Source organism: Euleptes europaea, chromosome 4 (assembly GCF_029931775.1).
Source record: "Euleptes europaea isolate rEulEur1 chromosome 4, rEulEur1.hap1, whole genome shotgun sequence".
Classification (NCBI taxonomy): domain Eukaryota; kingdom Metazoa; phylum Chordata; class Lepidosauria; order Squamata; family Sphaerodactylidae; genus Euleptes; species Euleptes europaea.
In genome coordinates, this window is record NC_079315.1 from 93,142,956 (window position 1) to 93,170,392 (window position 27,437).

General features: G+C 41.6%; 1 protein-coding gene across 2 annotated transcripts in view; it reads right to left on the bottom strand.

Annotated features, from left to right (window-relative positions):
* The window catches only part of SREK1 (splicing regulatory glutamic acid and lysine rich protein 1), a 33,879-nt gene extending 9,530 nt beyond the window's left edge, over window positions 1-24,349 (bottom strand). For both annotated transcript variants that reach the window (XM_056848098.1, XM_056848100.1), the window contains exons 1-7: window positions 24,163-24,349; window positions 17,835-17,968; window positions 8,110-8,225; window positions 7,242-7,406; window positions 4,877-5,055; window positions 3,005-3,135; window positions 1,137-1,245 (exon numbers count right to left, since the gene is read on the bottom strand). In XM_056848098.1, coding sequence (XP_056704076.1) covers window positions 1,137-1,245; window positions 3,005-3,135; window positions 4,877-5,055; window positions 7,242-7,406; window positions 8,110-8,225; window positions 17,835-17,968; window positions 24,163-24,323 — 995 coding nt within the window. In that variant the 5' untranslated portion in view covers window positions 24,324-24,349. The remainder of the gene's footprint in view (window positions 1-1,136; window positions 1,246-3,004; window positions 3,136-4,876; window positions 5,056-7,241; window positions 7,407-8,109; window positions 8,226-17,834; window positions 17,969-24,162) is intronic.
* Between the last annotated feature and the right edge of the window lie 3,088 nt (window positions 24,350-27,437).

The window sequence follows — 27,437 nt, forward strand, 5'->3', positions numbered from 1 at the left end:
TGCAATTTACCAAAATCAATTTATATTTTGAATTGCAAACAATATTGCTGTAACTAACATAAAATAACACTGCCCTCTTATAGGTTTTTCAAACTGTTGTTTAGCTTGTCAAACGCACTGCGTGTCATGCTGGCCAGTAACTTATTCCTGTTTTCTTGCAGTGTGCAGTTTTTTAAAAGTGTACTTACCAACTAATATAAAAACATATTCTAGTCCTCGCGCTATGAATGTTTACATACAAGATTGACTGCAATTGCATTCTCTTCATCCCCAGTCCAGTTTAAACTATGAGTCCCCTGCTTCTTACCGACTGAATATTCTTCTATGTCCCGATACCTAAAAGCTATTCAACAAAATGTTATTATCCCCACCATCTGTTGACCTCAGAGGATTTGAAATGTGAAGCAGAATACATGCAAGAAGAATCTATGACACAGTGCAGTATATAAATCTACCAGGCAATTACAATAAAGTCTACAGTATAAAGAATCTGGGCAATCACAAATTGGATGTGATAAAATAGATGGCCACTAAATGTTAAAATAATACAAAATGACCTGAAAATTAAAATTTAACATTTAATTGGAATCTGGGGAACTTTTCCCGGAGTATTACACACTGCACGGCTCAGGTAAAAAGGAAACAGATTTCAGATTGAGACTGTTAAACCTATCTGTGTATTATCAATGCTACTAACTTCAATGGGCTTAGAAAGGTGTAACTCTGCTGATAATGGAGACATAAGTTACCTAAAAGCTCAGGGGAATAAGGTTGCCCCCCCCCCATTTAAAATAGCACACAGGCTAACAGACTGCAAAGCATAAACACAGCAGTATAATATTTTAAATTTCAGCTCAAAAGCTTTTTGAAGTAAGTTCAATTCATAACATCCCCAAAGCATCCTCTGTTTTTGAGTATACTCCAAATAGTCTGATCCAGTTTGTCAACATGGTCCATGGCTATTTCTCTAAGGTCAGTGATTGGCCTCGAGAAATAAAGCACCCAAAATCTAAGGCTAAGAGGTTCGTCGTTTCCCTGGCCCACTTACAGTATCTAAATTATAGCACAGGAAGTAAAGATCAATTATCCCTCCCCCAGAGAAGTTTCACACATGGCAAATTTAAAATATTTTTTACCTGCGATTTGAGCACGATCTTTTCCTTCGAGATTTTGAACTAGACCTGGATTCTGAACGTGAATGGGAGCGCGATCGACCACCTTTTCTTTCACTGCTCTTTCCAGACTCTGAGAGAAAAAACGACTTTGCAGTGTAAGCTCAGAATATTTAAAGATCCCAGCTAACAATCTGGCACAAGTGGAATGTACCACATATATTGCAAGGGGCCTACTCTCTGCACATCTTCCTTCTTTGCAAAAATCCTTCAGAAACATCCAAGAAAGTCATTGCATATATTCGTTGAGTGCAGCCATCCTGCAGCAGTACACATAAACCAGATAATTATAAACAGCTAGCTAAATAAGGAATGGGATTTATGTTGCTGCCACAATGCACAAGATTAAAACATATTCTTCCGGCAAATTTTAATTTAGAGAGAAACACACAAATTCTGAGACAGTCTAAAAAGCTACACAGAAATGCCAATACTCGGCACTGCATTTTATTGTCAAAGCACTATGACAGTCCAGCAGTTTAGATTTGCAACTCTGAAAAGTAAGGCTTGGCCTTCAGACCCCCCTCCCCCACCGCAATGATTTCAAAACCATGGTCAGGAGCATTTTATAATGGGGAAATAGTAATATTTTTTTTAATGCTCTCCTCCTATCTACTTACTACATGAAGGAATAGATTGGTTAATTCTTTGGGTGTCATCTTCACTCAAAAGCCAGACAGATGGCAGCTATCCTTATGACCAATAATTTTCTTATGAACTGTTTATTTGTGTAGTTCAAATTCACCCGAAGAACTCCAGCCAACCAAACCAAGAAACAACACTGACTGGATACTGGATAGCAGACGACATTTCTGAATGTGGAACCTCCCTTTTTGACAGACACACTTTTTAACTGAATGAGCATGAAATCAGAATCTCAGGTTATAAGGTGTCCATTTCTGTGTAAGGTGGCTAAAGCAATCACAAACTGTTTAGAGCGACTTGCCTCTTTTTATTTACTTAAAAGTCATACTATAGTAAAATAAATTGTAGGCTATTTCATCAACACCTAGCAACTTAATGGCTTGTTCTTGTGTGTCACTGTACCAGTGACACCGCAGAATATTCACAACGAACCTAGCAGATTTTGCGAAGGGAAGGGGGTGGAGTTGACAGGCTGATGGGTTGGAAGCTGAGGGGGACGAGGCCCTGAGATAAGGTAACAAAGAAGCAATGACCTTAAAGGAGGGAGAGAGAAATGCCCGAGAGAAAATGGGGTACAGAATGCAGGGAGTTGGTAAAAGGAAGGGCCAGCATGAAGAAGGGCTACAGAACAATCCCGTAACCTAGTAATTAAAAGCACTCTGCATCAGTGATCCTCAGTGTGGTGACCCAGGGGCATCACAGCACCCACCACTCTATTTCTTGGTGGCCACATCTTCTCCCCCGCCCCCAAAAAAGCATCTGTTCTCCAAAGCAAACAGCCAATCTTAGCTTTCCTCCACATTTCACTGAAGCAGGCACTGCTTCAGAATATCCATGCAAAATCACCTGCCATCATCATAGGAATCCACTCTTTCAAGCCTGCTAGCATTTTGTGCCTCCTTGGCAGCCGTTTTGTGGTGGAGCCTGCAGGTCAACGAGGTTAGGGATCTCTGTGCTACGCAAAGTAATATAGCTTATAGATTTAAAGAAACTTTGACAATAGAAAGCAGTGCTATCAGGCACTAAACACTGTACTGTCACAAAATTGATGAGTCAAAATATATTTTTTTAGTTTATTACATCATTTTAGGACAGTCTTTCCTTATTTTTTTAAAATGCTCTTCAAAGTATACAACAGGATTCACGCTGGTGGAGATGCTTTTCTTACAATGCAAGTAAAATCCTACCTGGTTCAATTGCTGCAGATATAAAAGACTGAGCTTCCCGTACTCTCTTCATCACTTCTTCCAGCTCCTTAGCAGCAGCTTGTGGTGTCATTTCAGGAGGCTTCACTATTGCATTATTGGAGTGATTAATTCTAAATCAAATGTGCAGATTTCATTTAGCTCGTACACTGTCTAATCTCACACGCAAAACTCAGTTACACATATGGAAAAGATGCAGACTTCATGCTCTAATAGCGTTATATATTCTTTTTGCAGCCTGATCATCATTTTTACAGTGCCACAGAGTACAGACTCAGGGTGTGCAAGCACAAGTGTGCAAGCACAAGTGTGTGCAAGCACAAGTGGATTTCAATTATGCCCGAAGACATCATTTGTATTTTTTACTTTTCATTTTACTGGGCGGCGGGGGGAGGGGTCAGTCTCTCTTTCCTTTTGTTTCATTGCCCATTTTATCATTAGTCTTTTTTTTAGATTGTAAGCCCTTTGCCAGCTTTGTTCTTTTAACCTAATGTACAACAGCTAGAGTTTGAGAAACATAAACATGAAGCAGAAGTACCTTGCTGGCTGCCAAAATTAGATCTCACTTCATATAAAAATGGCTTCGTTTCAACTGCCTGCCAGCTTTTACCTTTTACAGATTTCATCAGTTAGAACGGCAAAAAATACATTATGATATTGCAGAGGCTCCTGGATGGCCACTGTATGAACAGAGTGCTGGACTTGATGGACCTTGGTCTGATCCAGCATGGCCTTTCTTATGTTCTTGCCTGAATTTTTTTCCTCATGTAAGTAAAGGTATTGCTTTTTATAGAAACATGCTGACTCTGGCACATGGCTTGCATTTTTAAGATGCACACCTGACAGTGGGGTATTGTGCAATGCATGAAGTATTTCTATTACGAATAAATATCTTAAATGGTCATGGCCTCTGGACAAGGGCAGGAACTGATCACTACAGCAAGGGCACTGAGGCCTATTCCAAGGCAAATGGGGGAGCATGTGCCGAGGATGCCACCGCTGAAGGTGATGTGGCAATAACTTCTGCTTGCACAACAGCTACTGCTAAAAGGGGGATCAGTATGCCTTACACATTGCCTCATCTGTCTTCACAACTCAGAGGGTAAGTATATTTTGTTCCATAGCACAGAGGATACTGATGAACAGTGACCTACTCAAAGCTACCTGGTAGGCTGACTGGAAAGGAATCATGGCTCTATGGCAGAGCCCAGGTTGGTGTGCAGGTGCCGGATTCACAGTGCAATCCCAAGCAGAGGTACATCCCTCCTGAGCCCAAAGATGGCAATGGTCTTACAAGGCTGAAACCCTTAGGATTGCATAGCCAGTCCCCAGCACCGCCAGTTAAAGGATCTCAGATAGCATGCCCTAGGAAAAGACCAAGATCTTGGAGGGGCTGCCACCGGTTACGAGTAGACAATACCGAACTACACGGACCAAAAGCCAGACTCAGTAAAGGCAGCTTTATATGATCAGCCTACACTGATTGAAATTTCATATGCATCTTTCACAACAAATACAGACATTATCAAATAGTTTACTGATAGTAAATGAATTAAGGCACTATTAAGAATGCATCATGAGGAAGCTCTGTCAGATATACAGCAGAACTGCATGCCATTATAAACACATTTTGGGCTTACCTAAAGGCTAATGCCTTACAAGTTTATCCTCAACAGAAAAACAAAAACAAAAAGCTTCAGAAGCATTTTTTGCTAAAAACCGAGATTCATGTCTTTACCATGCAGCAATTCTCTTTAAGATTGAACAAAATTCCTATAATTTAGACTATCACAGCAAAGGTTTTGTCTGCGCACAAAATCAATTAACGTCGACAATACTTATTCAGTTTCTTACTTCAGCGGCCTGTCTCCAAACACCACTCCGTTAAAGGCAAGGGCTCGAGGTACAGAATTTTGGTCAGCAAATTCCACAAAAGCAAAGCGTGTTGGCTGAGTCTCGTCTCCTGCCATCCGTACAAACTTGACTTCTCCAACTTGCTTAAAAAACTCAAGCAGTTGATCAGCTGTAGTCGTCTAAGGGAAGAAATGTCAGTGGAAGTCAATTCGCATATGCATAAGCCTAACTCTTGGTTCTATTTGCTGATTCCACTGTTCTTCTAGTGTCCCACCTTCTCTCTACCAGCAGGGGAAGTACACTACTGTTGTACTTTCTGCCTCAGTTGCAGATGAGAAAACAACATCTGCCTCTTAACTCCTGACCCCAAAGCTACCACTATTCGGAACAGAGGGCAGGTTGCCCATAGACCAGTAATATTAAAACTTTGAGGCAGGTCCCTTTGGGGAACATGAAGCATTTTGAAAGAGGAAGCAATGTTACAAGAAGGAAAAGCATCTGGAAGCCACTGTGCATTTCCGATACCAGTATAACCTGAGTAGACTGAATGCCTCCAGCAGTGAACCCTTACTCATCCACACTGCACTGGAGGGGTGACAGAATGCTTACTTTTCCATCATACCATGCTATTTGGAAAGAAAACTATGCAGAAAGAGCCACTACTTTGTTCTTATGTTTCCTTGTATGTGACATAACAAGCAGTCAAAGATGCCCTGTTCTTCTAGTACACTGGTTCCCAACCAGGGGTCCGCGAGAATTAAATTAAGGTCCGCGAAACAAAGTTATAAACCCATAATAAATTAATATTTTCAATTAAAAGTTCTCTATTATAAAAATATATATTCAAATATTATTTTAAGTTTAATGTTTAACTAACAGTTATGATTAAAGTTTATTTTCAAATTCTCTGAATTTTTATTTTTAACCTTGGGGTCCCTGCACCAAACAAAAAAGTCCTAGTGGTCGCTGGTCAAAAAAAGGTTGGGAACCACTGTTCTAGTACCAGTGTGAAATTTCTAGATATCAGCTTCTGGATATAATTTGTAGATTTAACCTTTGGCAGATAGTAGACCCAACTGTACGCATCATCTCTGCATATTTACCAGTGGGACAGATGACTGGTGTTGGGGGTAGGTGGCTTAGTTTTAGAGGCCAAATTCAAGAAGTTTGAACAAAAGCACTACTTAGATCTAAGCACGGTCCTAAGAGAATATCACCACTTTCTGCCACAGAAACAACGCAAGAAAGGGGTGTCACTTGGGCAGGGGATGCACATGGATGCTTCATGCTCCTCAGAGAGGCTTTAAAGCGATCGGTCCTCCCTTTTCATGACGATCAGAAATCTCTGATAAACAACAATAGCCATTTTTCCAACACATCTTCTAATGTGATAATTTCAGATATTTCAGGCGCAATAAGCACAAACAGTTATATTTTAACAGTGCCCATACAAAGATCGTTGGGAATACATCAAATTTCTCTTCCACGCAAGCTTGAACAGTCACTTTCTGTTATGGCACATAAAATGGTACCACACACAGGATTTCCAAAGAGCTTATGATTGAAAACACTATTTTTGAAGAAAGTGTCATGTTTTAGATGAACATTAAGAAGCAATATTGACCAAAACATTAAGGGAGGCAGAGATATATCACCTCCACAAGCACAGATATGTCTAGAGCCATTTCTCTCTCTGTGTTTCCTCCAAGGCTCATGTTTTTGTCATAGCTTTTCTGAACCACCCTCTTCATTGTTTCCCCTTTGCCAGCTGATTCCATTCTGGCCTATCCCAGAGTCATTGGCCAGGCCCTCCAAGAACTGCAAAAACCCCATGAGAAGGTTTGGGTCCCAATTCCAACTGTGGGGGGGCTTCTGCTGTATTATTTATTGCACTGAATGCTTTCATGTGCACCCCCCCCCCAGGCAAATAACTCCCCTCCAGAGCTGTTTCAGATCAGGAAAATGGCTGGGAGGGGGCAGGAACCCTCCCTCCGATGGCCACAGTCTCAATCTTAATCAGGCCCCCGTGGAACATGTGGATTGAGCTCCCAAGCGAGCATCTTGCTCCTAGTCAATGTGGCGATTACGTAGTGTATGTAATGTGTAGTTTGGCCCTATAACCAGTCTGTCGCATATAGTACAATACATGCAGCCACCTTATATTGTGCAAGTCAGGAACAAAGCTAAACTTTTTTCAGCGCCTACGGTTTGAAGCTGCATACAGTCCAATGCACACAGGATCAGGAAATGCCAACGTACCAAAGTTCTTTGGGTTTTTTGAAGATCACAACTGCCAAGCCTCAGAATAATGAAAAACAAATCACACTTTTCATTAATGTATCTATCATCTGTCAATAACATTTACCTGCGAGTTCAAGTTTCCAACATACACAGTTCTCCTAATTTCATCAATCTTGGAAGGATCCACATTGCCCATAATTGGTGGCTGGGGTATGTCTCCAATGGCTGTAATATTGGGGTCCAATGCTGCCGCAGGTATAGCTCCCAGTGGGCTCAGGGAAACACTGAGCTGAAAAACAGAGAATATGTTTTACAGAATATCTTTTACCATTATGAACCAATACACAATCCAGAGAACTTCAAAGTATACAGATCAATTAGACTAGGAGGACTCAAACATTCCCTGGCACCAATCTTAACCCTCTTTTTGAAATGTTTTATAAGTATCCACAAGCTGTCTTAATGACCAGGTAGGAAAATCAAAGTAATATTGGTTCTTGTAGGTTATCTGGGCTGTGTGACCGTGGTCTTGGTATTTTCTTTCCTGATGTTTCGCCAGGAGCTGTGGCAGGCATCTTCAGAGGAGTAACACTGAAGGACAGTGTTGACACTGTCCTTCAGTGTTACTCCTCTGAAGATGCCTGCCACAGCTGCTGGCGAAACGTCAGGAAAGAAAATACCAAAACCACAGTCACACAGCCCGGATAACCTACAAGAACCAACGACTCTGACCGTGAAAGCCTTCGACAATATTTCAAAGTAATATTATTAGAAGGAATGCGGCAGAATTTAATATTTGCAAAAACTAGTCACCTTGCCACAAACACCTTATGCAAGTAGAAGGTAAAGACTAATGGAAGCACCTGTGGCTAGTCATATTCCAAATCTGAAAAGTCAACTACTTTAAGATTTGCACATGTCAGTCACTGTTACGGGGCATATGCTGAAAATGGCAGCTTGTTACGCAACATTATACATTAAATTGTATTCACCTGATTTAAATGACTTGGTGTTGGTATAGGAAGCAATCCTCCACCAGACATCAGGGTTGTCATTGTAGGGGCGGGTGCCAAGAGAGAGAGGGCTTTGGCTTCATCTGGAATTTTACCTGAAGAAGCAAACATCTGCGTTACCAAAAGCAAGACACCTCAACTGTTACTTTCTCTATTTTTACCATTACCCTTTCAAGTTAAATATACTAAAGAAAAAAAATCAATCTACCAGAGCCTTAAAAAGAAATAAAATTATTCAAGTTTTTTTTTCTTTTCCCCTGCTCGACTAGGAACAAGTGAGCAAAACTAGCAATCTCATTACCGGATTATTACTTTTAAAAACTGAACAATGCAGACAATTATTAACACTTTGAGCTATGGGTCACCTGTACTGGAAACTTAATGTTCATGAACCAAACGATATCAAGCATGGACGCTTTCGCAGGACGTTGTTTTCACGGTGATCGAAAGTTGTGTTACACATGACAACCGTTCGTGTTGGCTGCATCACTAATAGCACACAGAACATCAGATACAGAAAAGAAGAACATTTTTTAAAATTTAGTCCCCAGAAATGGCAAATAACCAAATCAGTCAAAAGGAAAAAAAGGAGGAAATTGGAGTGTGTGAACCAAAATCTGCCCTTTTCTTCTGCTAAAGATGGCCGAATGAAAAAGGTTACCGAATGACTGCAACAGTCGAACTAGCGCAAGAAGTCAAGAAGGGTGACAAAACTTAGATCTATACTACTTTTTAGGCTGACTGTGCAATCTTAAGCAGACGTACACTTTCTAAGTTCACTGAAACAAATAGGGTTAGAAAGATGCAATTCTGCTTACGATGTCACTGCAGAGAACATCAATTATGCGAGAAGTACAACTGTCTTAATTTCAGGACAATGGAGAATTGGGAAGGTTTTCTGAAGTATGTGCTGAATGACACTGGATCTATTCAGACATAATCATGGTTGAGCATTATATCTCTACCAAGAAAGCCATGGGTGTAAGGAAATTCACCCACCACTCCGCTTGCAAGGTGACAAGCAGGTTTCAGTGGTGTTTCTATACATGCCGCTGACTGGCAAGCTTCACTGTATGCTTGGAATAACAACCAGACAAGAAAGAATTTCTAGGTGGGTCACAAAGTGCACTGATGTTTAAGAAAACCATGCCTGAGGCACCACCAATGTAGATTTTCCCTGCCCTGCCCTGCGATGAGCTAACAGTTTCCAAGTTGTTTGTACAATAGCTAAGCAGCTTTACAGAGAAATTCCAAGAGTAAGGCACTCTTAAGCACACAGAATCTGTAAAGATTAGCTGAAAAACTGAATTAAAATTTATCTTCATGTAGCAAGGCCTTTTGCTTAGGAGCATCTCTGCTTGAAGTAGCACTTACAGCACAATCCAGAGAGGGAGGTAGCTGTGCCGGGGACGGCATAGCCGAGTCGCCTCCTAAGTGGCTTGCTGCGCCACAGCCAGCAACCCGACAAGGATGCTCCCCCAACCCCCATGGAACCGCTGTATGCAACTCCATGAACTGCGCCTACGTTTTTGCCAACGTAAGTTCGCACTGGCAAATGTGTGCGTGCCTGTGCTGAAAGGGCTCAGCTCCGCCCATGGGCACACCCTCTGGTGCCAGTGCGAGCCCCTGCACAGGTGTGCTGGCATGCACTGCCACCGCAGCTACGCCTGAGTGGTGCTGCTGTGCCGCCCCCCAGCGTTAAGTGACCCGGTGTTGTCATAAATGCCCTTTGCACCGGCGCCAGGGTCACGCTGCCTCCTCAACACTTTTGCTCTCCTCGTGGATTACGCTGTTAGTGTTACTTGTCTGACTTAACAATTCTTGACAATTCAGAGCTCACCTTATTACCTGGTGTTTTAAAGATTTCTCCAAACTTCTGATATGTAATAGAAACTGATTCCAAAAACCCCTACCTGCCCTCACCCTCTAATGCTGCTGAAGGAATACATTTTCCAAGTGTTGTATCAGAAGACCACTTCTTCTGATATAAACCCATGCAGCAACTTCGCTTAGCATAGTAGCACCTGTTGGTTATCTCAAACCCTGTGATGGTGTATTCAACTTCTGCCCACTCGCAGCCTTCTCTCTGTAGCCACTCCAGCCCCATGGAACAGTCTTCCAGAAGGAATAAGCAAGGCTCTAGATGTTTTGCAAGGTAGAGAACCTTCGGAGTCTCTTGCCGGCTTCTGTAGTCTGTTGACTTTCAGGGCCACGGTCTCGTATGGATTTTTTAAAATAAGGTATCTGCTGGCAGTTTTAATAGTTTGAGGTTTTATATATGTTTTGTGGCTGTTAAAGAGTTTCTAGTCTCCCTCCCTCCTTGGGTCCCCACTGCTTGGGAGAAAGGCAGGCTTATAAATGTTTTAAATAAATAAAATAAAGTTGGTTTCACATTTAAAATGTAAGAAATTTCACTACAAGTGTGCTCTGAAAACCTGTGCTGTGGCTTTCAAGTGTTTTCTTTTTTGGGGGGGGTTAAGCAAGAAATAAGTATACCTGAACAATGTAAACCATGTTAAATGGAAATTTTGTTTGAAGATGTTATTCAGATATTGATGTCAGATGGAAAAAAAAATCAGACCCAGGTAGGTAAGCCGAGGTATGAACTAACTGTAGTTATTTCTGGTGTTAAAATCCTTAAAAATCAATTGAGTGCAGTCAAAAATGAATAAAATCATGGGAAATGTGCCACCGACTGAAATGAGGCTATTTTTTGCTCAGGTCCTCTAAATAAACCATTAATCTGGGACAAAAAAACCCGCTGTTGCTAGGGCAACTATATAGCTATAGCAACTGACTAGGAATTTGTGTAGGAAACAGAAATGGTGAATACCTTACTAGAAAAATAAATCTAACCATTTAAAGCAGTCCACATTTTGAATAGGACCCATCTTTAAAATCAGAGAAGTTTAATTTAAACTTCCATTTTTGATAATCAAGTATGTTTAACAATAACCTAAAAACTAGGGGGGGGGGGGGAGGGGAAGCCTAGTAGATTTCCTAAGCTACTTTTCCTTGGTGATAAAAATATAATAGTTAAATAATGTGAAGCAATTTAAGAGAATATGTTTTGTTCTGTTTAAATATATCTATTACTTTTCCTAATCTGGTGATCAAAATAATATGCAAGTCCACTAAAATTTTTTTAAAAAAAACATTTCTCAGAAGAAAGAACCCATTCCCTAAAAAAGAAGACATTAATGGAAGTTGGAGTCCTTCCTATATACAAAACACAGAGTACTGGGAATGGCTGGATGAGATTTTCAAAAACAATGATTTAAAGCACACACATACACACACGGCATTCATTCTGATCATGTCATTTTAAACTGAATAATTGCAGTTGATTCAAGTCATTATTAATATTATTATTAATAATGAGTTTTCAATGTTACCATTTACTTCTGTCAGTTTAAAAATCTCAAGAAGGTACCTTACCCCTCTTTTGAGGCCAGCTTTATATTTCCAAAAAGTTTAAAATAGCTTTTAGCTTTAATGAACAACATGCCACTAGAAAAAATCAATGTCTTCAGGGAAATCTATTGCTTACAGTATAATTCAGTGTGTGTTCACATTAAAATTACCAGAAGTTTCTGAGTAGGTGAAATTTTTATTTAAAAAAAAAAAAGAATGTGATGAAAAAGATGACAGTATAAATTTGCACTCTCATATCTGCTGCGGAAAAATGCAACAAAGAACTGTTGATATTTTCTTGTGTAGTTTGTGCAGAAAACTTGACAACGAAAACACTTCTATGATGTGTCTCTGCGGTACCTAAGAAAGTATGCCGTAACCATATGTCAAGGTTCACGAGACAAATAAATGGCGGGATCCATCTTCCCATTGATTGCTACAGCAAAGAGAAGACAGTATACAAAACAAACACTGGTCAATACTTCATAATCCGTTTACAGAGATTTGAGCGCTCTCCAAAAAAATTTTAAATTCCAGAAACCTGAATGTTTAAAATAAATAATTATTTTCTACTTTGGTCAAAGACACAGCTTGAAAAAACAATGGCTGCCTGCCCATTCTCATCCAGTTACAAAGGGAGTCCCTTCCTTGTGGTGCTCTCCCACATCATTGCAATATTCACATACATATTGCAGCTGCATGAGAGTACAATCCACAAAGGTTGTTCCTATGTCACTCAAAAGGCCCCACTGTCCTTCTAGAGAATGGTGCTGACGAACTAAGGCCTACGGTTTTCCTTTTAAGAGTCAGAGGTTTTGGGGCAGGGGAGGGCGTCAAGAAAGAAAGTGCCAAAGGACATTTCAGGAGAAGTATAGTCCAGGGGGGAAATCCACATATCTAACTGCTTCAATACCTTACGCCAACAGAACCAAATGTAGTACTTCATTTGTCAAACAGCCCAATCCCAGCCAGCGTGGTGTAGTGGTTAAGAGCAGTAGAATCTAATCTTTGATTCCCTGCTCCTCCACATGAGCGGCGGAAGTCTAATCTGGAGAACCTGGCTCGATTCCCCACTCCTCCACATGAAACCTGCTGGGTGACCCTGGGCTAGTCTCAGTTCTCTCAGAACTCTCTCAGCCCCACCTACCTCACAAGGTGCCTGTTGTTGGGAGAGAAAGGGAAGGTGATTGTAAGCCGCTCTGAGACTCCTTAAGGTAGAGCAGGGTATAAAACCAACTCTTCTTTTTCCCAACATGGTCTATTTGGAAGTGATACCCATTTATTTCAATAGAATTTACTTCCAAGCATGCACGCTTAGGATTGCATCCAGACTGATTACTAAGTCAGCTCCAAGGCTGTACTTAGCCTTGATTAACAAAGAACACTTCACTGACAGAAGTCTCATCTATGAGCAGTTTCACAGAGTCGAGTTTAAAATGAATCATGAACCCTTATAACAGAACACCAGTTTTACAGAACTGAAGAACCAGTTCACAAGTAGAAATGAAAGAAGTAAAGCAAAAAAGGGACAAAATTAGAAAAAAAGAAACAGAAAAAAATAAAAAAATAAAAACAGAGACAGGGCGTCCGTCTTCTGCAGGCCAGACTTCGCTCTCATTTCCCCCATGAAGTTGTCACTTGGCGGCAGGTTTAGTGGCAGGGCAAACAATGCCTGACTCAGGCAAGTGTAACAGGTCTGCCTTGGCCAGTCTAGTCATCTAATAATGCACAAATATCACACAGAAAAAACATACAAAACCAAATTAATAGTCAAAATCCATCTACCAGAAAATGTGGACATAAAAGTTTAGAATGATGGTTAAGGCGGCATCTTTGATACATTTCAACTTTTTGTCTTTCTCAAGCTGGAACGAGATCAGAGAAACCTCGAATATACATAAAACGGGGGGAAAGGTCACATCTTGACAATGTAATGATGTTTTGCTATATCTAAAATCACAATGTTGGTTAGTAATGGTACCAATGAGGAAGAGTCTATGTAAATGTTATACACCAAACATCAGTTTTACTACCCAGTGCAACCATACCCACAGTGTTAATTATCATTCTTGACAGATGGATTAGTTATTTCAAATGTTTTTTGCAATCCTTCTCTTTCTCCCATCTCTCTCTGTGCCTGATATATGGACACTAAACAATTCAGCAATAAAGGTATTATATATCATAATATCTGGCTTGCATGGCAGAGTTATTAGGAAGAGGAAATATAACTGGGCACATTACTCCTGTGTTCTGCAGTCTGGACCAGCTTTCAATTGGTTCCAAACAAAATGGAAGGAACATGCTGGGTTTGATATTCCAAGCACTCAAGTTTGATCACCATTCACCCCAAATACTGCAGACATTCAGAGCACTCTTATGAACAATCCTTAAAATAATGTAATTGGGAAGCTACAATGAGGATGTTCCTCCATGGAAAACTTCAACTTTGGAATGCTTAAAGAGTCTGAATTAACTGTCTTTCAAGACACTGTACGAAATCAGTGACTTTTCAAGAGAACTTACACTGAAAAGTAGAAGGCGTTTTTTGTGATTTCTGCATTTTCCTCTAATCTGTGTTTACATTTGCTTGTACTATTTATTAATGCTTTTAAAACTATTCAGATAAGGTCCAAGGCCACTGCAAACTTTTTTGAAAAAATTAAGCGGTACCGAAACCCTATTCAGCACCCTGTATGTCGGAACAGAAAAGATAATTGGCAAGTAGGGTACCAGATTGCATGGGAGGGAGGAAGGGGACAGATTTAATGAAAGGTTACAAGAAGCTGACACTTCGCATAAGCATTCTGTATTTATCTGTGAAGTCCACTGTCATTTGTAATCAGATGCGGTCTATACAGATTCTCTCAGCAGACTTCTCGCTACAAGCTACGTACTCTTCTATTCGCCCTAAGTATCAGTCTATGAATAAAGAATAAATACCTTCAAAAGTTCTGCAATTACTATTGCGGAGAAAGAATTTTTAGTAGAGTCAAAGTAGGGGTTACAAGGATAATTAATAGTAGTAGTATTAGATATTGTCTGTAATGTTAAATTCAGAGTTTTGATTAACTAGAAGATTGGTAAAGTTAAAGAGCAAGATGCTTATATGATATATGCAACTTTGAGCAGTACATTATTACCGTAAGTGGAATCTATTGTTTAAATGAGCGTTTTCTGATCATTTATTGGTTTATTTACAATTATTCACTGATTTCCTTGGAAGAAGTTTTAATCTATATGTGTATGAGTATGTTTATGCATTTGTAATGTTTACATTTTTAATAAAATATTTTTTAAAAAAGTTCTGCAATTGCTGGCTTTACCACAGGGCAGCTGGAATTTCTTTACCAAACCCAATACCAGATTCTAAAGTATAAAAAGTATCTGGAAGCTTTCTTCCTAGAAAGACAGCTTTCCAGGCTTGAGATATCTGGTTCTGGGTTTGGTAAAGAAATTCCAGCTACTCTAACACACTGCTGTAGAGCCAGCAATGGCAGAACTACAAAAAATAATGGTTTAGGGATCTTTGCTATTACTGAGTAAAGCATACTGGGATCACTGCAAACAAACTCAGATCCATCAATGAGAATTTAGTGAGAACTAGAAGAAAGAGTATAAGCTGATTAGTTAGCAGTGCTTAAAAGCCACTATTCTCGCCTTCAAGCAATGTTAGGATTTTGCTTTTTATACAGGGCGACATAAAGCTATGAGGAGTTGAACATCAATAAACCACCTTATCCTAGAAATACAGGCATCCCAACATCTAAAACACATTCTTATTGCTCAAAACATATACCCTGAGAACAGAAATGTTGCATCGTGTGCACAAACAAGGCTGCACCACTCTGTATTTGGCACAGTATGTTCAATGCTGTTTACGGTATCTAAATTTGGACATTACTCGTTCTGTATCACACATTTCGCAGAACTGATTTTATTTCAGCAAGAGGTGTAGCAAGTAGTAAGGGATTATGTGTAGCAAGATAAACAATGGGGCCAGAAGTCCAATTTCCAAACAACAGAGGCCTTCCAGATAGTACTGTGGCTCCATGTGCTTTAGCAAGCATTAATCCCCACAAGAGAAGAGCGATGAATCTGATTTTTGAAAGGAAGAGCTGAGGCCCACAGGAAGATATATGGTTCAGACTATGTAAAGCCATGTCAACGGAGCCCCACAAATGCAAGTGCTCTTGTTCATTAGACGACTAAAAGATAGTTCTTATTGTTTGACAAAGTGCAATCAAGTAGACAATGAGGTATCAAAGCACACTTTTAAGTGCATTTAAAATTATGTTACCAAAGTAAACAGTGGCTTGCCATAATAATAAACTTCAATTAGCAATTTGTTATGGTTACATGTTTATAAATGTAAGAAAATAAACTGCACGTGTACTTCAATCTGTACATGTAAATCAAGAATTCTCAGTAACATCCCAGTACTAAATTCAATACCTAAAATTTCTCCCTCTCTAATGGGAAAAAATCCACCAAGGATGCAATCTGAGTTAACAGAGGTGGATACTGCACACTGCAACTCTGGCACCAGGAGTATCACTCAGAACACATGCTGACTGCCTACAACAATCCTAGGGCTAATAACCATCCCCATAGCTGCTGCACCACATCCTAAGCTTAGAAGACAACACAATGATCATCCTTGCTCCCTCTGCTACTTTTTGTTCCAGTTTCAATTTCTCTTGGACCAGAAATACTTCCAAAGTCTTCTTCCAACCTCTGTCTGAACAAGGTCAACTGTGCAACTTACAGATCATGGCAAGTGCTCTTGAGATCCCCATCTGTTCCCAACTAGTTTCAGCAGGCCTGATTCCTTTCCTCCAAGCACCCTCCACAACCTTGTCTCACCTGAAAGGGATTCTGCTACTTGTTTCTGTTCTACCTCCTACAGATAGCAATCCAGCATCCTGTGCAGGTAACTCCGCTGTTACTGGCATCATTTATTATCTGCACATCTGATCTATCTTATTTGGGATACAGCAGCAAGGTGTGTTGCAATAGTACTGCGAAAGCTGCATTAATTGTACTAGTGTGGTCCCATTAAAACAGCGGAACATCCTAGTGTCCCAAACAGGTGATTTTCGTCAAAAGTGCATACACAGGATATAATATACCATTGCTTACATTAATTTATTTGCAAAACAACTCTATCCCAACCCCAAGCCACTTATTACAGCTCGTTGGTTCTTTTTAGGACTGGATAATCCCAGTTTTTAATGGAAGTAAGAAATAAGTGTTCTAATTTTCACTGTTTCAGAGATAAGTCTGAATACACAACTTAGTTTTCAAACAGTTTCCATTTCAGCTTGCATCTGCCAAAGTGAGCTCTGGCTCACAAAACGTAAGCCGCAATAATTGTGTTAGTCTTTATCACAAGACTCTTAACTTGCCTTAATACCAAAACTTGCCTTAATGCTATCTGTGTTCCTCAGCCTTATAATAAGCCAGTGTTTTGGGAATACAGGCAAGCACAAAGAGCCCATTCCTGAAGGGGGGGCCAAAGCTCCTTAGGAGCCGGCGTAACCCTGCGCCGGCGTAGGTGCCACGGAATAAGGTGGCACCTACACTAGCACAGGGGCAAACATGCCAGCCCTTGGGTGCCACTGGCGCCAGCTGCCATCACGGCCACAACACCAGGGCTTTCCTGGAAGGTAAAGGCCGTGACAGCATGGGGTGGTGGTGGTTTCTGGGGTGTTCCTGTGAGAGCTGCCGCCGTTAGGCAGCTTCCTCACCCCTTTAGCTCTGGGAAAGCCCCCTTGTGCTGAGGCGGTGCTGTGCTACCTTTTTTGGTGGTGCAGCTCCATTGGAGGCAATGGGGGATTTCCCCCTTGTTCACTATTTTTTTTTTTAAGTCCTTTTTTGCCTCTGCAGCAGCCGAGAAGCCTCTGAGGAAGAAGCGCGGCTGTACCGCTCCCGTCCGCCACAGATCTGCCCCCCCTTCAGGATTGGGCTGAAAGGTTTAAGATATCAAAGTGCAGGTTTTAAAAACAAATACATTCATCCTTGCAAAAGAGAAATATTATCATATTTTATGGAGCGAAATTACCCACACGTTTTAGATCTAAGACATGGAGATAATTTAAAATCTAGCGAACATGCTTTCTTCTCTTTTTTTCTTAAAAGGGTCTTTCAGCCCATCTCCCTCAAATGAGAATGGAATCACCAAAAAGCAAAATGCACACAATAGCAACTCCTTGCCAGCTCCTGAAAACACGAGGAACAAACTGACAGAACAGAGACCAAGAAATCAGAAAAATGTCTGAAATACCAACCTTCTGCACAGGGCACAACTATCAGAGCTCTGTCAATAAAAACCGTGTTTGTTAGATGCTGGGCCACACCAACACTCGAAGATTCCCGAAACTTAATATAACATACTTTGGAGGAAAATGCAAGCGGTGCGTTGCTGCAAGATAAGAGAAAACCAATTAGACGTCACTGAGCCAAGCTCAAATGTAATTATAAACAGAACAGTCCTAGAGCACACAACGTGAGAATGTATGTTTTCCCACGCAGCCCTCGTTTATTTTAGTTTGGTGCTGCCATAACACTAGCTCTGCCTATTAAGGGAGTGCCCTCTCTTCTACAAGTTCCTCTGATTCAGGAGGTAACCTTTATCATGGTTATGTCCAACTAGTTTTTGTTTCATTTGGCTAACCCCCCTCCCCCAATAATAGTTATTGGCTCTTTTAAACGTTGTTCTTAATTATTGAGAAGTTTTAATGCTTTCCTGTTCACCACCTTGAGGACACTGCTTGGGTGGAAAGCCAGGATAAAATGTGTTAAATAAATAAATGGTGACAAATCCCGAACCCAGGTTTTGGAATCTGGGCTGCCACAGGTCTGTCCCAATCCCTTAATCCCAAATAACATCTGAGCTAGTGTTGCATCTTCATAAGCTTCCACAGTCCACTTCGTAATAAGGACCCAGACGATACGGAAATTAAATCCAGCCCCTTCCCTGCTTATTGAAGAAGTGTTGAAAAAACGTTCTCTTCACAGCAGCTGGACCACAACTTCTAATTTTAGAGGATTAGACTTTTCAAGAATAAATTTTATAAATTACAGATGTAATTCAAACACACACACAAAAACAGGAATCCACATTTGCTTACAGTAACACGAAAAATCATGGCCTGTGTAACTCCAGTCAATTTTTTAATACTGACTCAGCAGTCCAGGCCCTGCTCTGCACTTCAAGGCCTGAAGACTAAGAGCCCAATCCTATGAACAGGGACTGCTAGCAGTGACACAAGCACTTTCCTCACCCCTGTGCTAGAACAGCAGCAGTCGACATCCCTGCTGTAGTGACAACATTGGAAAGTCGACAACATTGCAGGATTGGATGCAATGGAACTAGAGTTAGTATAACAAGGGAATCAGATGGGAATAAGAGCACAGGCTATTCCAGTCTACCATGTTTGCATCGTACAAGGCCATCACAGGCATTGAGGGAACAGGCTGTCCAGCAGCAATACTATACCCTGTTATCTATGTCTATGCTCCCACTCAGCCTGAACCTGTTAGCCAGGCAAAGTATGTGTGTGTGTAAAGTGCCATCAAGCCACAGCCGACTTATGGTGACCCCTTATGGGGTATTCAAGGCAAGAGATTAACAGAGGTGGTTTGCCATTGCCTTCCTCTGGACGGCAACCCTGGTATTCCTTGGTAGTCTCCCATCCAAATACTAACCAGGGCTGCCCCTGCTTGGCTTCCGAGATCTGATGGGATCAGGCTAGTCTGGGCCACCCAGATCGGTGCAGGCAAAGTATACAGATTACTAACTAAAGTATACTAAAGTATACAGATTCCTAATCCAGACGTGAACAAGAAAGAATTCTCATATTTTTGAAGTGTTCTTTATGTGTGGCAAAGGTTTTATATTAGATGCTTATCAAATATTTCATCTTGTACAAAAATCAGAAGAACCATATCTCAGTTGCAAACGGTTATTAGTTCCCATTTGACTGCTTAAGGCTGTGCTCCGGCCACTCTCATCTAACTTGTATATTAATTGGATGATTGAAGATAGCAAACACTAAGTAATTACACAACTGCAATTTACAAATGTGTAATCACACCACAGATTATTAAGGGTATTATTTACACATTTTCCTGTTGATGTAGAGAGTTCTACTGTAAAAAGACTTTCCAGCTAGACTTGGCACCTCTGTTGGGGTTTATTTGTTTTCCCCGCCTTAAAAAGCCTACGGGAAACAATATTACTGCTGTAATATTAATGTAATATTATTGCTCTTGACCACTTTCAGTCTGGTTTCAGGCCCAGTCATGGGACAACTACAGCCGTGGTTGCTCTGCTGGGCAATCATCGTTCACACACCGATAAAGGTACATTTTCTCTGCTAGTTAAAGCACTTGAAGAAAAGGATAGGGAATAAAAGGAACAGAAGTGAGGTGGTTTAAATCCTTTCTGCCAAGCCAAGTTTGGAAGGGGGTGGTTGTAGAGTTATAGTTTGCTGTTTGGGATTTAACCTGCTGGATGACACAAAGATCTCTTCTATTTCCCATGCTTTTAAACACTTATATAAGACCACTGCATGAGATTATTCAAACATCTGGGGTGAAATGCCATCGATATTCTGATGACAACCAGCCTCCAACCATCTCTGTCTTGGGCCTGACTGCTTGATCAAGAGAGAACCAGGGAAACAAATAGGGAAAAAATTCAGTGGGAAATGTTCCCCAAAAATTCCATTGCTTTTTTCTCCCCCACCCTCCATGGAAAAATTTCAATTTTTAAAGATTCATTGTTTCACAAAACTATCGCCAACACAGTATTAGGCAAGCCTGACATGTGTCTCTTCACACTGGGTAGCTATAGTACCGTAAAGAGTACCGCAGTGCTCTGCAAGACAGAATTATTCCACCAGGCCTACTACTGAAGGCAGCCACAAGTTGTCCATCGGTGCTGGCCTCTCCATCCCTTCGCCCCCCACCCCCACTTTCTGTTAATCTTTGAGCTGCCTGACCAGTCTTCAGTGGCTGTTACCATTACCTCTACTATTATTTGATTGAGTGCCATCTTGGTATTTTATCTGGTATTTTATAGACATCTATATTTATATGTGGATTGATGAGGCTTGATTATTGCTGTTTTAAATTGGAGTTTTATGTTTGAAATGTTGTTCTCTACCCTAAGCCCAGCCTGGCCAGGAAGGAGTGCAGACTATAACTTTAAACAAACAAACAAAGTAATGCAACTGATGCTAAAATTGAGGTGCCTCAGAGGACTAAGTAGACAGCTAAATTGTGTTGAAAGAGATGGACAACTGTATCCCTGGCATTTTTTGTTTTGTTTGGCATACCCTCACTAACCCTCATTGGTCCTCCTCCGTTTTTGTGTTTGTGCATTTTATTTAATTGCGTTAAATATTTTACATATATTTATCTGTATTTTGTTTTAATAGTTCGCTGCCTTGAAGGCCACAACTTGGATAGAAAGGCAGCAAACCAATGACTTAAATAAATACATATAAATATAATACAGTTCTTTGAGTGGGCTAATGCTGGCATGTCAACAGTTTTCAGTGCCTTTTTTGTAATTTAAACAATGTAAGGGAAATATATGCTATACTGTTTTTATATTTTTACAGGTATAAAGCATCAGAACATTTTTTCATTTATATTTTCCCAAAAAACCCACATCACTGGGGAGAACATGCAAAGATAAATCCTGAAAAAACAGAGCTGATGCTGGTGGATAAGACAGATATTTTAGAAGAAACTGTACTGCCTATTTTGGATGAAGATAATCTTTCTTTTACAAATTCAGTTAAGAACTTGGGAGTCTTGTGGGATTCATCCCTTCCTCTGGAAAAATACGTTAGTGTGATAGTCAAAAGTGTTTTTTTCCAGCTACCTCTAGCATGGAAATTATCTTCACTTTAGCTACACTGATTCATGCAACAGTAACTGTTTCTGAGTTCAATTCAAGGTGCTAATTCTTATCTTTAAAGCTTTTCACAACCTGAGGCCTCATACTTGAAGGACTATAGATCATGATGGGTAGCCGTGTTTGTCTGCAGCAGTAAAAAAGAGCAAGAACTCAGCAGCACCTTAAAGACTAACAACATTTCTGGCAGGGTATGAACTTCTGTGAGTTAGATGAATGACTATATTTCCCTATATGTTCCCATGAGGAAACAGTGCTTATCTCAGAAGGTTCTTTAATCAGCCCCCAATGGCATATTGGTAATAACAGCCATACCGAGGATCTCTGGCCTTTACAGTGGCAGTTCTAGTGCTTTGAGACACCCTTCTGGAAAGCATCAGGAAGGTACCTTACCATTTTTAGGAAAAAGTGCGAAGCAGAATTTTATTTTTTTTAATGGCTTTCACAGTGTTTTAAATTATTGTGAAGCTAACTTGTATTTTGTTCAGATGTTGGCTGTTTATGGTTTTAATATTTAGCAGGTCTGAACTGTGGTTTTAAATTTGATTGCAAGTTGTTTTGGATCTTTTATGAAGTAGAAAACCAGGATTTCAGTGTTTTTTTAATTAAGAAGTAGCCAGTTTTCCAGTTAAGTGTCTCAAGACTTTTAAGTATTCTAACAGTTCACAATGCTGTATCCATGTCCAACTGAAAGTAAAAACATAGATTGTATTCCAGATTAAGAGATCTATAGGATATTCTTACAACAAATGAGGTCAAGTTGGAATAGGTTGCCTACTTCAGCTTAAGGGAACTGTGGGCTGGTGCCAGTGATCCATCAGTGGAAGAATCTTACTGGAGTAAATGAACACATTAATTATTGCTCAAATCATCCTTCCCAGAATCATCAACTTTTTATTATTTTAACCTAACTTTGATTTTGATTCAGAGCTGATATTGTATCGAAATAAAACTTGATTGATTATTCTTAACAAAATCATTAGCAGAGGTTTAAGCAGTAGCTTTATAAAATGAAAATTTGCATTCCTAGTTCAGGATGGAGCATCTGCTTTAAAAAAGCGTTAAAAGGAAAAATCTGATAAAAACAGAAGGCAACTTTTCCACACCTACACTTATGGACAGGGTGCTGATGAATATAAAGAACCTCATATCTAGAAAGAGGCCTTCCATCATTAACAATGCCCATGAGAAATTTAAGGTCAGAATGCCAATAACGGAATGGCTTCATTCATATATAGTAGAAAAGGGCAAGAGTCCAGTAGCACCTTAAAGACTAACAAAAATATTTTCTGGTAGGGTATGAGCTTTCGTGAGCCACAGCTCTGGAGTATCTGAAGAAGTGAGCTGTGGCTCACGAAAGCTCATACCCTACCAGAAAATATTCTTGTTAGTCTTTAAGGTGCTACTGGACTCTTGCCCTTTTCTACTACTGCAGACAGACTAACACGGCTACCCACTGTGAATTATCTTCATTCATATATGGCCGTTTTTAATTTTCACCACTGGAATATCTTTACAGGTAATGAGCAAAAAGCTCCATCATGTTTCCTGTCCTAATTTTACCTCTCAAGATCCATTACAATTAACTGGAGATAAGCCCCATTAATTCGTGTGTGTGTGTCAAGTGCCGTCAAGTCGCTTCCGACTCATGGCGACCCTATGAATGAAAGTCCTCCCAAATGTCCTGTCTTTGACAGCCTTGTTCAGATCTTGCAAATTGAAGGCTGTGGCTTCCTTTATTGAGTCCATCCATCTCTTGTTGGGTCTTCCTCTTTTCCTGCTGCCCTCCACTTTTCCTAGCATTAATTTAAATGGGACTTATTCCCAAACAAGCATGCGAAGGATTTCAGCCTGGCGTTTCAATGGCCATTTACACACGGGAGGTTTTAGCCTTGGATCTGCCGCTTTCTAGAGGCGCATTTCCCCCACCCCAATTCTCAAAACTCTGCATGGGGGGGGGGGCTTATTGTTGAGTTCTGAGAATTGGGGTGGGGAAAACCTGCATCTAGAGAGTGGCAAAACCTCCCAGGCATCAATGGCCTTCGTTTAAAAAAGCAAACAAACCAGGTTTTACGCCTTTCGGGGAGGGCTCGGATGGAGCTGGGGCTGAGGGCGGAATAAAGAGTAATTCAGGGAGCGAGGAAGAAAAAGCCGCCTTGAGGGAAGAAAGATGGACGCAGAAAAGAGGCACACACACACACACAAACCTACGAAGAGGGTCTCATGCCCATCAAAAGATCGATAAAATACTAAAAAATTAAAAAAATAAAATACTAAAAAATTAAAAAATAAAATACTAAAAGATTAAATAATAAAATAATAAGATAATAAAAGGTAACCTCGACATTCCCCCCCCAACGGAGCACTAGGCTGTACTTTCTAACAACAATTCCCATAGGAAGGGGGGTAAAACGTGAAGGAGCTACGACTGAGGCGATTTTGGCTCAGGGTGGGGGGAGGGGAAACGGGGGGGGTGAGAAATCCATCACCGGCCACCATCTTGACTTCGGGCAATTCTCTTTCACAGAGCTCATTCAGCGCAACGCATGTACGCTGGCACCCGCGAGCAAGATGGCGGGCGAGGCATCCGGTCAGTTGGCGGCCGCCGCCGCCGCCGCCCCTCCCCTCTCAGCCTCTCGCTCCCGCTGTTCTCTATGGCCCAGAGGGCCCGGCCAGGCCTCACTTACTCCGGAGGGTAGAGTCGCAACTCCTCGATGTCGCCTAAGAAACCGAAGAGCGTCCGCATCTGCTCGCTAGTGACCGCTGACGATAAATTAGTGACCTGGATAACCGAAGTAGGAGTCAAGGGGAAGCCGAGAGGCACCCCGATCCCTCCGCTGTTCATCATGATGGCGGCAACTGCGCTCTGCGGGCTCAACCAACGCACACGCCGAAGGAGACGGAAGTCGCCACGGAGACGGCACCGCGTCTCTTCCTAGAGTGCGCCGACGCTCCCAGTCTTCGAAGCGCGTGGCTGCCCTCTACAGTCGGAGCGCGTGCATTGCGAGTCCCCGTTGGACTCGGTGCGGCTCCTCTTCCCGTTCCAGGTGAAGGTTAGAAAAGGGCAAGAGTCCAGTAGCACCTTAAAGACTAACAAAAATATTTTCTGGTAGGGTATGAGCTTTCGTGAGCCACAGGCTCACGAAAGCTCATACCCTACCAGAAAATATTTTTGTTAGTCTTTAAGGTGCTACTGGACTCTTGCCCTTTTCTAACTTTTCTCACTTCTGAAGAAGGGAGCTGTGGCTCACGAAAGCTCACACCCTACCAGAAAATATTCTTGTTAGTCTTTAAGGTGCTACTAAACTCTTGCCCTTTTCTACTACTGCAGACAGACTAACCCGGCTACCCACTGGGAATTATCTTCCGGCGAAGGTTGTGCTTGATGGGCGGGCGGTGGGCTGGTGTGTGTGATCCCCATTACTAGTGGGAGTGAGGAGATCCGCCAGCCCCCACTGTGGTTAAAAACAAACCTAGCCGCTTCTCAGTCTCGATGTTCTTTGCGGACAGTGCAGGAACCAGCGTGTCATTGGGAATACCGGGGTTTAAAACCCCATTTGGCCACGAACATAAGAACGGCCCTGCTGGTCAGACCAAGGCCCGTCAAGTCCAGCAGTCTGCTCACACAGTGGCCAACCAGGGGCCTCTAGGAAGCCCACAAACAAGACGACTGCAGCAGCACCATCCTGCCCGTGTTCCACCGCACCCAAAATAATAGGCATGCTCCTCTGATGCTAGAGAGAATAGGTATGCAGCATGACTAGTATCCATTCTAAGTAACAGCCATGAATACCCCTCTCCTCCATGAATATGTCCACTCCCCTCTTAAAGCCCTCCAAGCTGGCAGCCATCACCACATCCTGGGGCAGGGAGTTCCACAATTTAACTATGCGTTGTGTGAAAAAAATACTTCCTTTTATCTGTTTTGAATCTCTCCCCCTCCAGCTTTAGCAGATGACCCCGTGTTCTAGTATTATGGGAGAGGGAGAAAAACTTCTCCCTGTCCACTCTCTCCAAACCATGCATAATTTTATAGACCTCTATCATGTCTCCCCTCAGCCGCCTTCTTTCCAAGCTAAACAGCCCTAAGCGTCTTAGCCGCTCCCCATAGGACAGTTGCTCTAGTCCCCTAATCATTTTGGTTGCTCTTTTCTGCACCTTCTCAAGCTCTGTAATAAACTTTTTTAGGTGCGGTGACCAGAAGCTCACTGGGGGACCTGCGGCCAGTTACTGTCAACCTAATTTGCCTCACAGGGTTGTTAAAATGATGAAAGGGAGAAACATGTACACTACTCTGTGCTCCTTGGAGGACAGGCAAGATATTTTTTTTTAAATAAACACATGGGACAGACATTTCTCACTAGAGATGGTTTTTAATGGCTTGTTTTATGTTTTTTAGTTATAAGTTGTCTCAAACAGGACTCTGGAGAGGCAGAACGGATTATAAACAAGCATGGACCTGCAAGAAACTTGCAGGAGCAGCTATTCCATTCCCCCCACACTTACTTCCTCCCCTCTTCCCCTACTCCTCTCAGTCTCTCACTCTTTCTCACTCCTGCCACCCCTTTTCTTACTCTGTCCTCCATGCCTGTCACTTTCTCTTTCTGCCCCCATCACCCCCAGTAGCAGTGGTGGGAACAGCTCTCCCAGAATCACAACAGATCTCCTGACTACAGAGATCCGTTCTCCTTAGTGTTACAAGCTCCATGTTGGGAAATTCCTGATTTGGGGGTGGAGACTTGGGAAGGGAAGTGACCTCAGCAGGGTGTAAATGCCATAGACTCCACCCTCTAAAGCAGCCATTTTCTCCAGAAGAAGAGCAGTTATAATTCCGGGTGATCTTCAGCCCTCACCTGGAAGTTGGCAACCCTAGTTTCCCTGGAGGAAATGGCTGTATTAAATCTTAATTAGAAACGTATCTGGGCTCTTAGTACCATGCCTTTCAGAAAAATATCAATTCACTTTCCTATGAGTTGACCTAATTGGTGATCTGTGGATTAAGACTGGAGTGTGGATTTCCATGGCACAGACAAGCTGAAAATTAATGATCCCAATATTATGGAGCTAGGGTTCAGGATCAAAATAGCACCACATGGCTCCCTGAACCATGGACCATGGGGTGGGGGTTGGAATTTTTTCCAAACGGGTGAACAAAGGATCTTTTATCAGTATATATGGGGTTTTTATTCCAGAGCAACATTTGCAGAGAGAAAGTAACAGAGGTCAACTGATTCAAACTAAACGGAGTCTTTATTCATTAGCACTCAATCCTACCGCTATAGAAACACGAAGGAAATACAAATAAACTACAGTAAACCACCCTCCTCTTCCTAAATACGCACAGACACACCATATGGAGATAGATAAGGATGAGGGATGGGACAAAGAGAGGGAAGGAAGGATGCTCAGATGGGCAATACTACCTGATCCAAAGTATGATTGAGGCTGGAAATCTTGAGGAGTCCAAGGCGACAGAGTATCGAGGAGAAAGGGAAAAGGGGTATCCAGGTAGTGAGAGAACCTGGCACACATTTCACCGGAACAGGCTGGTCATAGGGACAAAGATCCCATAACTGGGCATGGACCCCACTTTCTCAGTATAGGGATTGGGAAGGTAACTGACACCCAGACTTAGTGGGCAGAATAGGAGGGGACATCTGGCATCCCCAGGTGGGGTGATTAGCAAGAACCATTTGTGAAATATTGGTAAATATGTGTCTCAATGGATCATCCTGAGCTAATATGATGTTAGACTGCTTTGATCAATGATTGGATGGGAGATGACACTTAATGGTGACATGAGATGGTTCATGTGCTTTGATGAAGCATTCTTTCAACCAAGGGAGATGCATGTATTACAAATGCCTTGGGGTGGGGGGCTAGGTATCACTGACATCCTGCCTCCGTGACAGAATGTGCCTTGGTCATGGGAGACCAGGATATGCTTTCTGAAACTCATCCT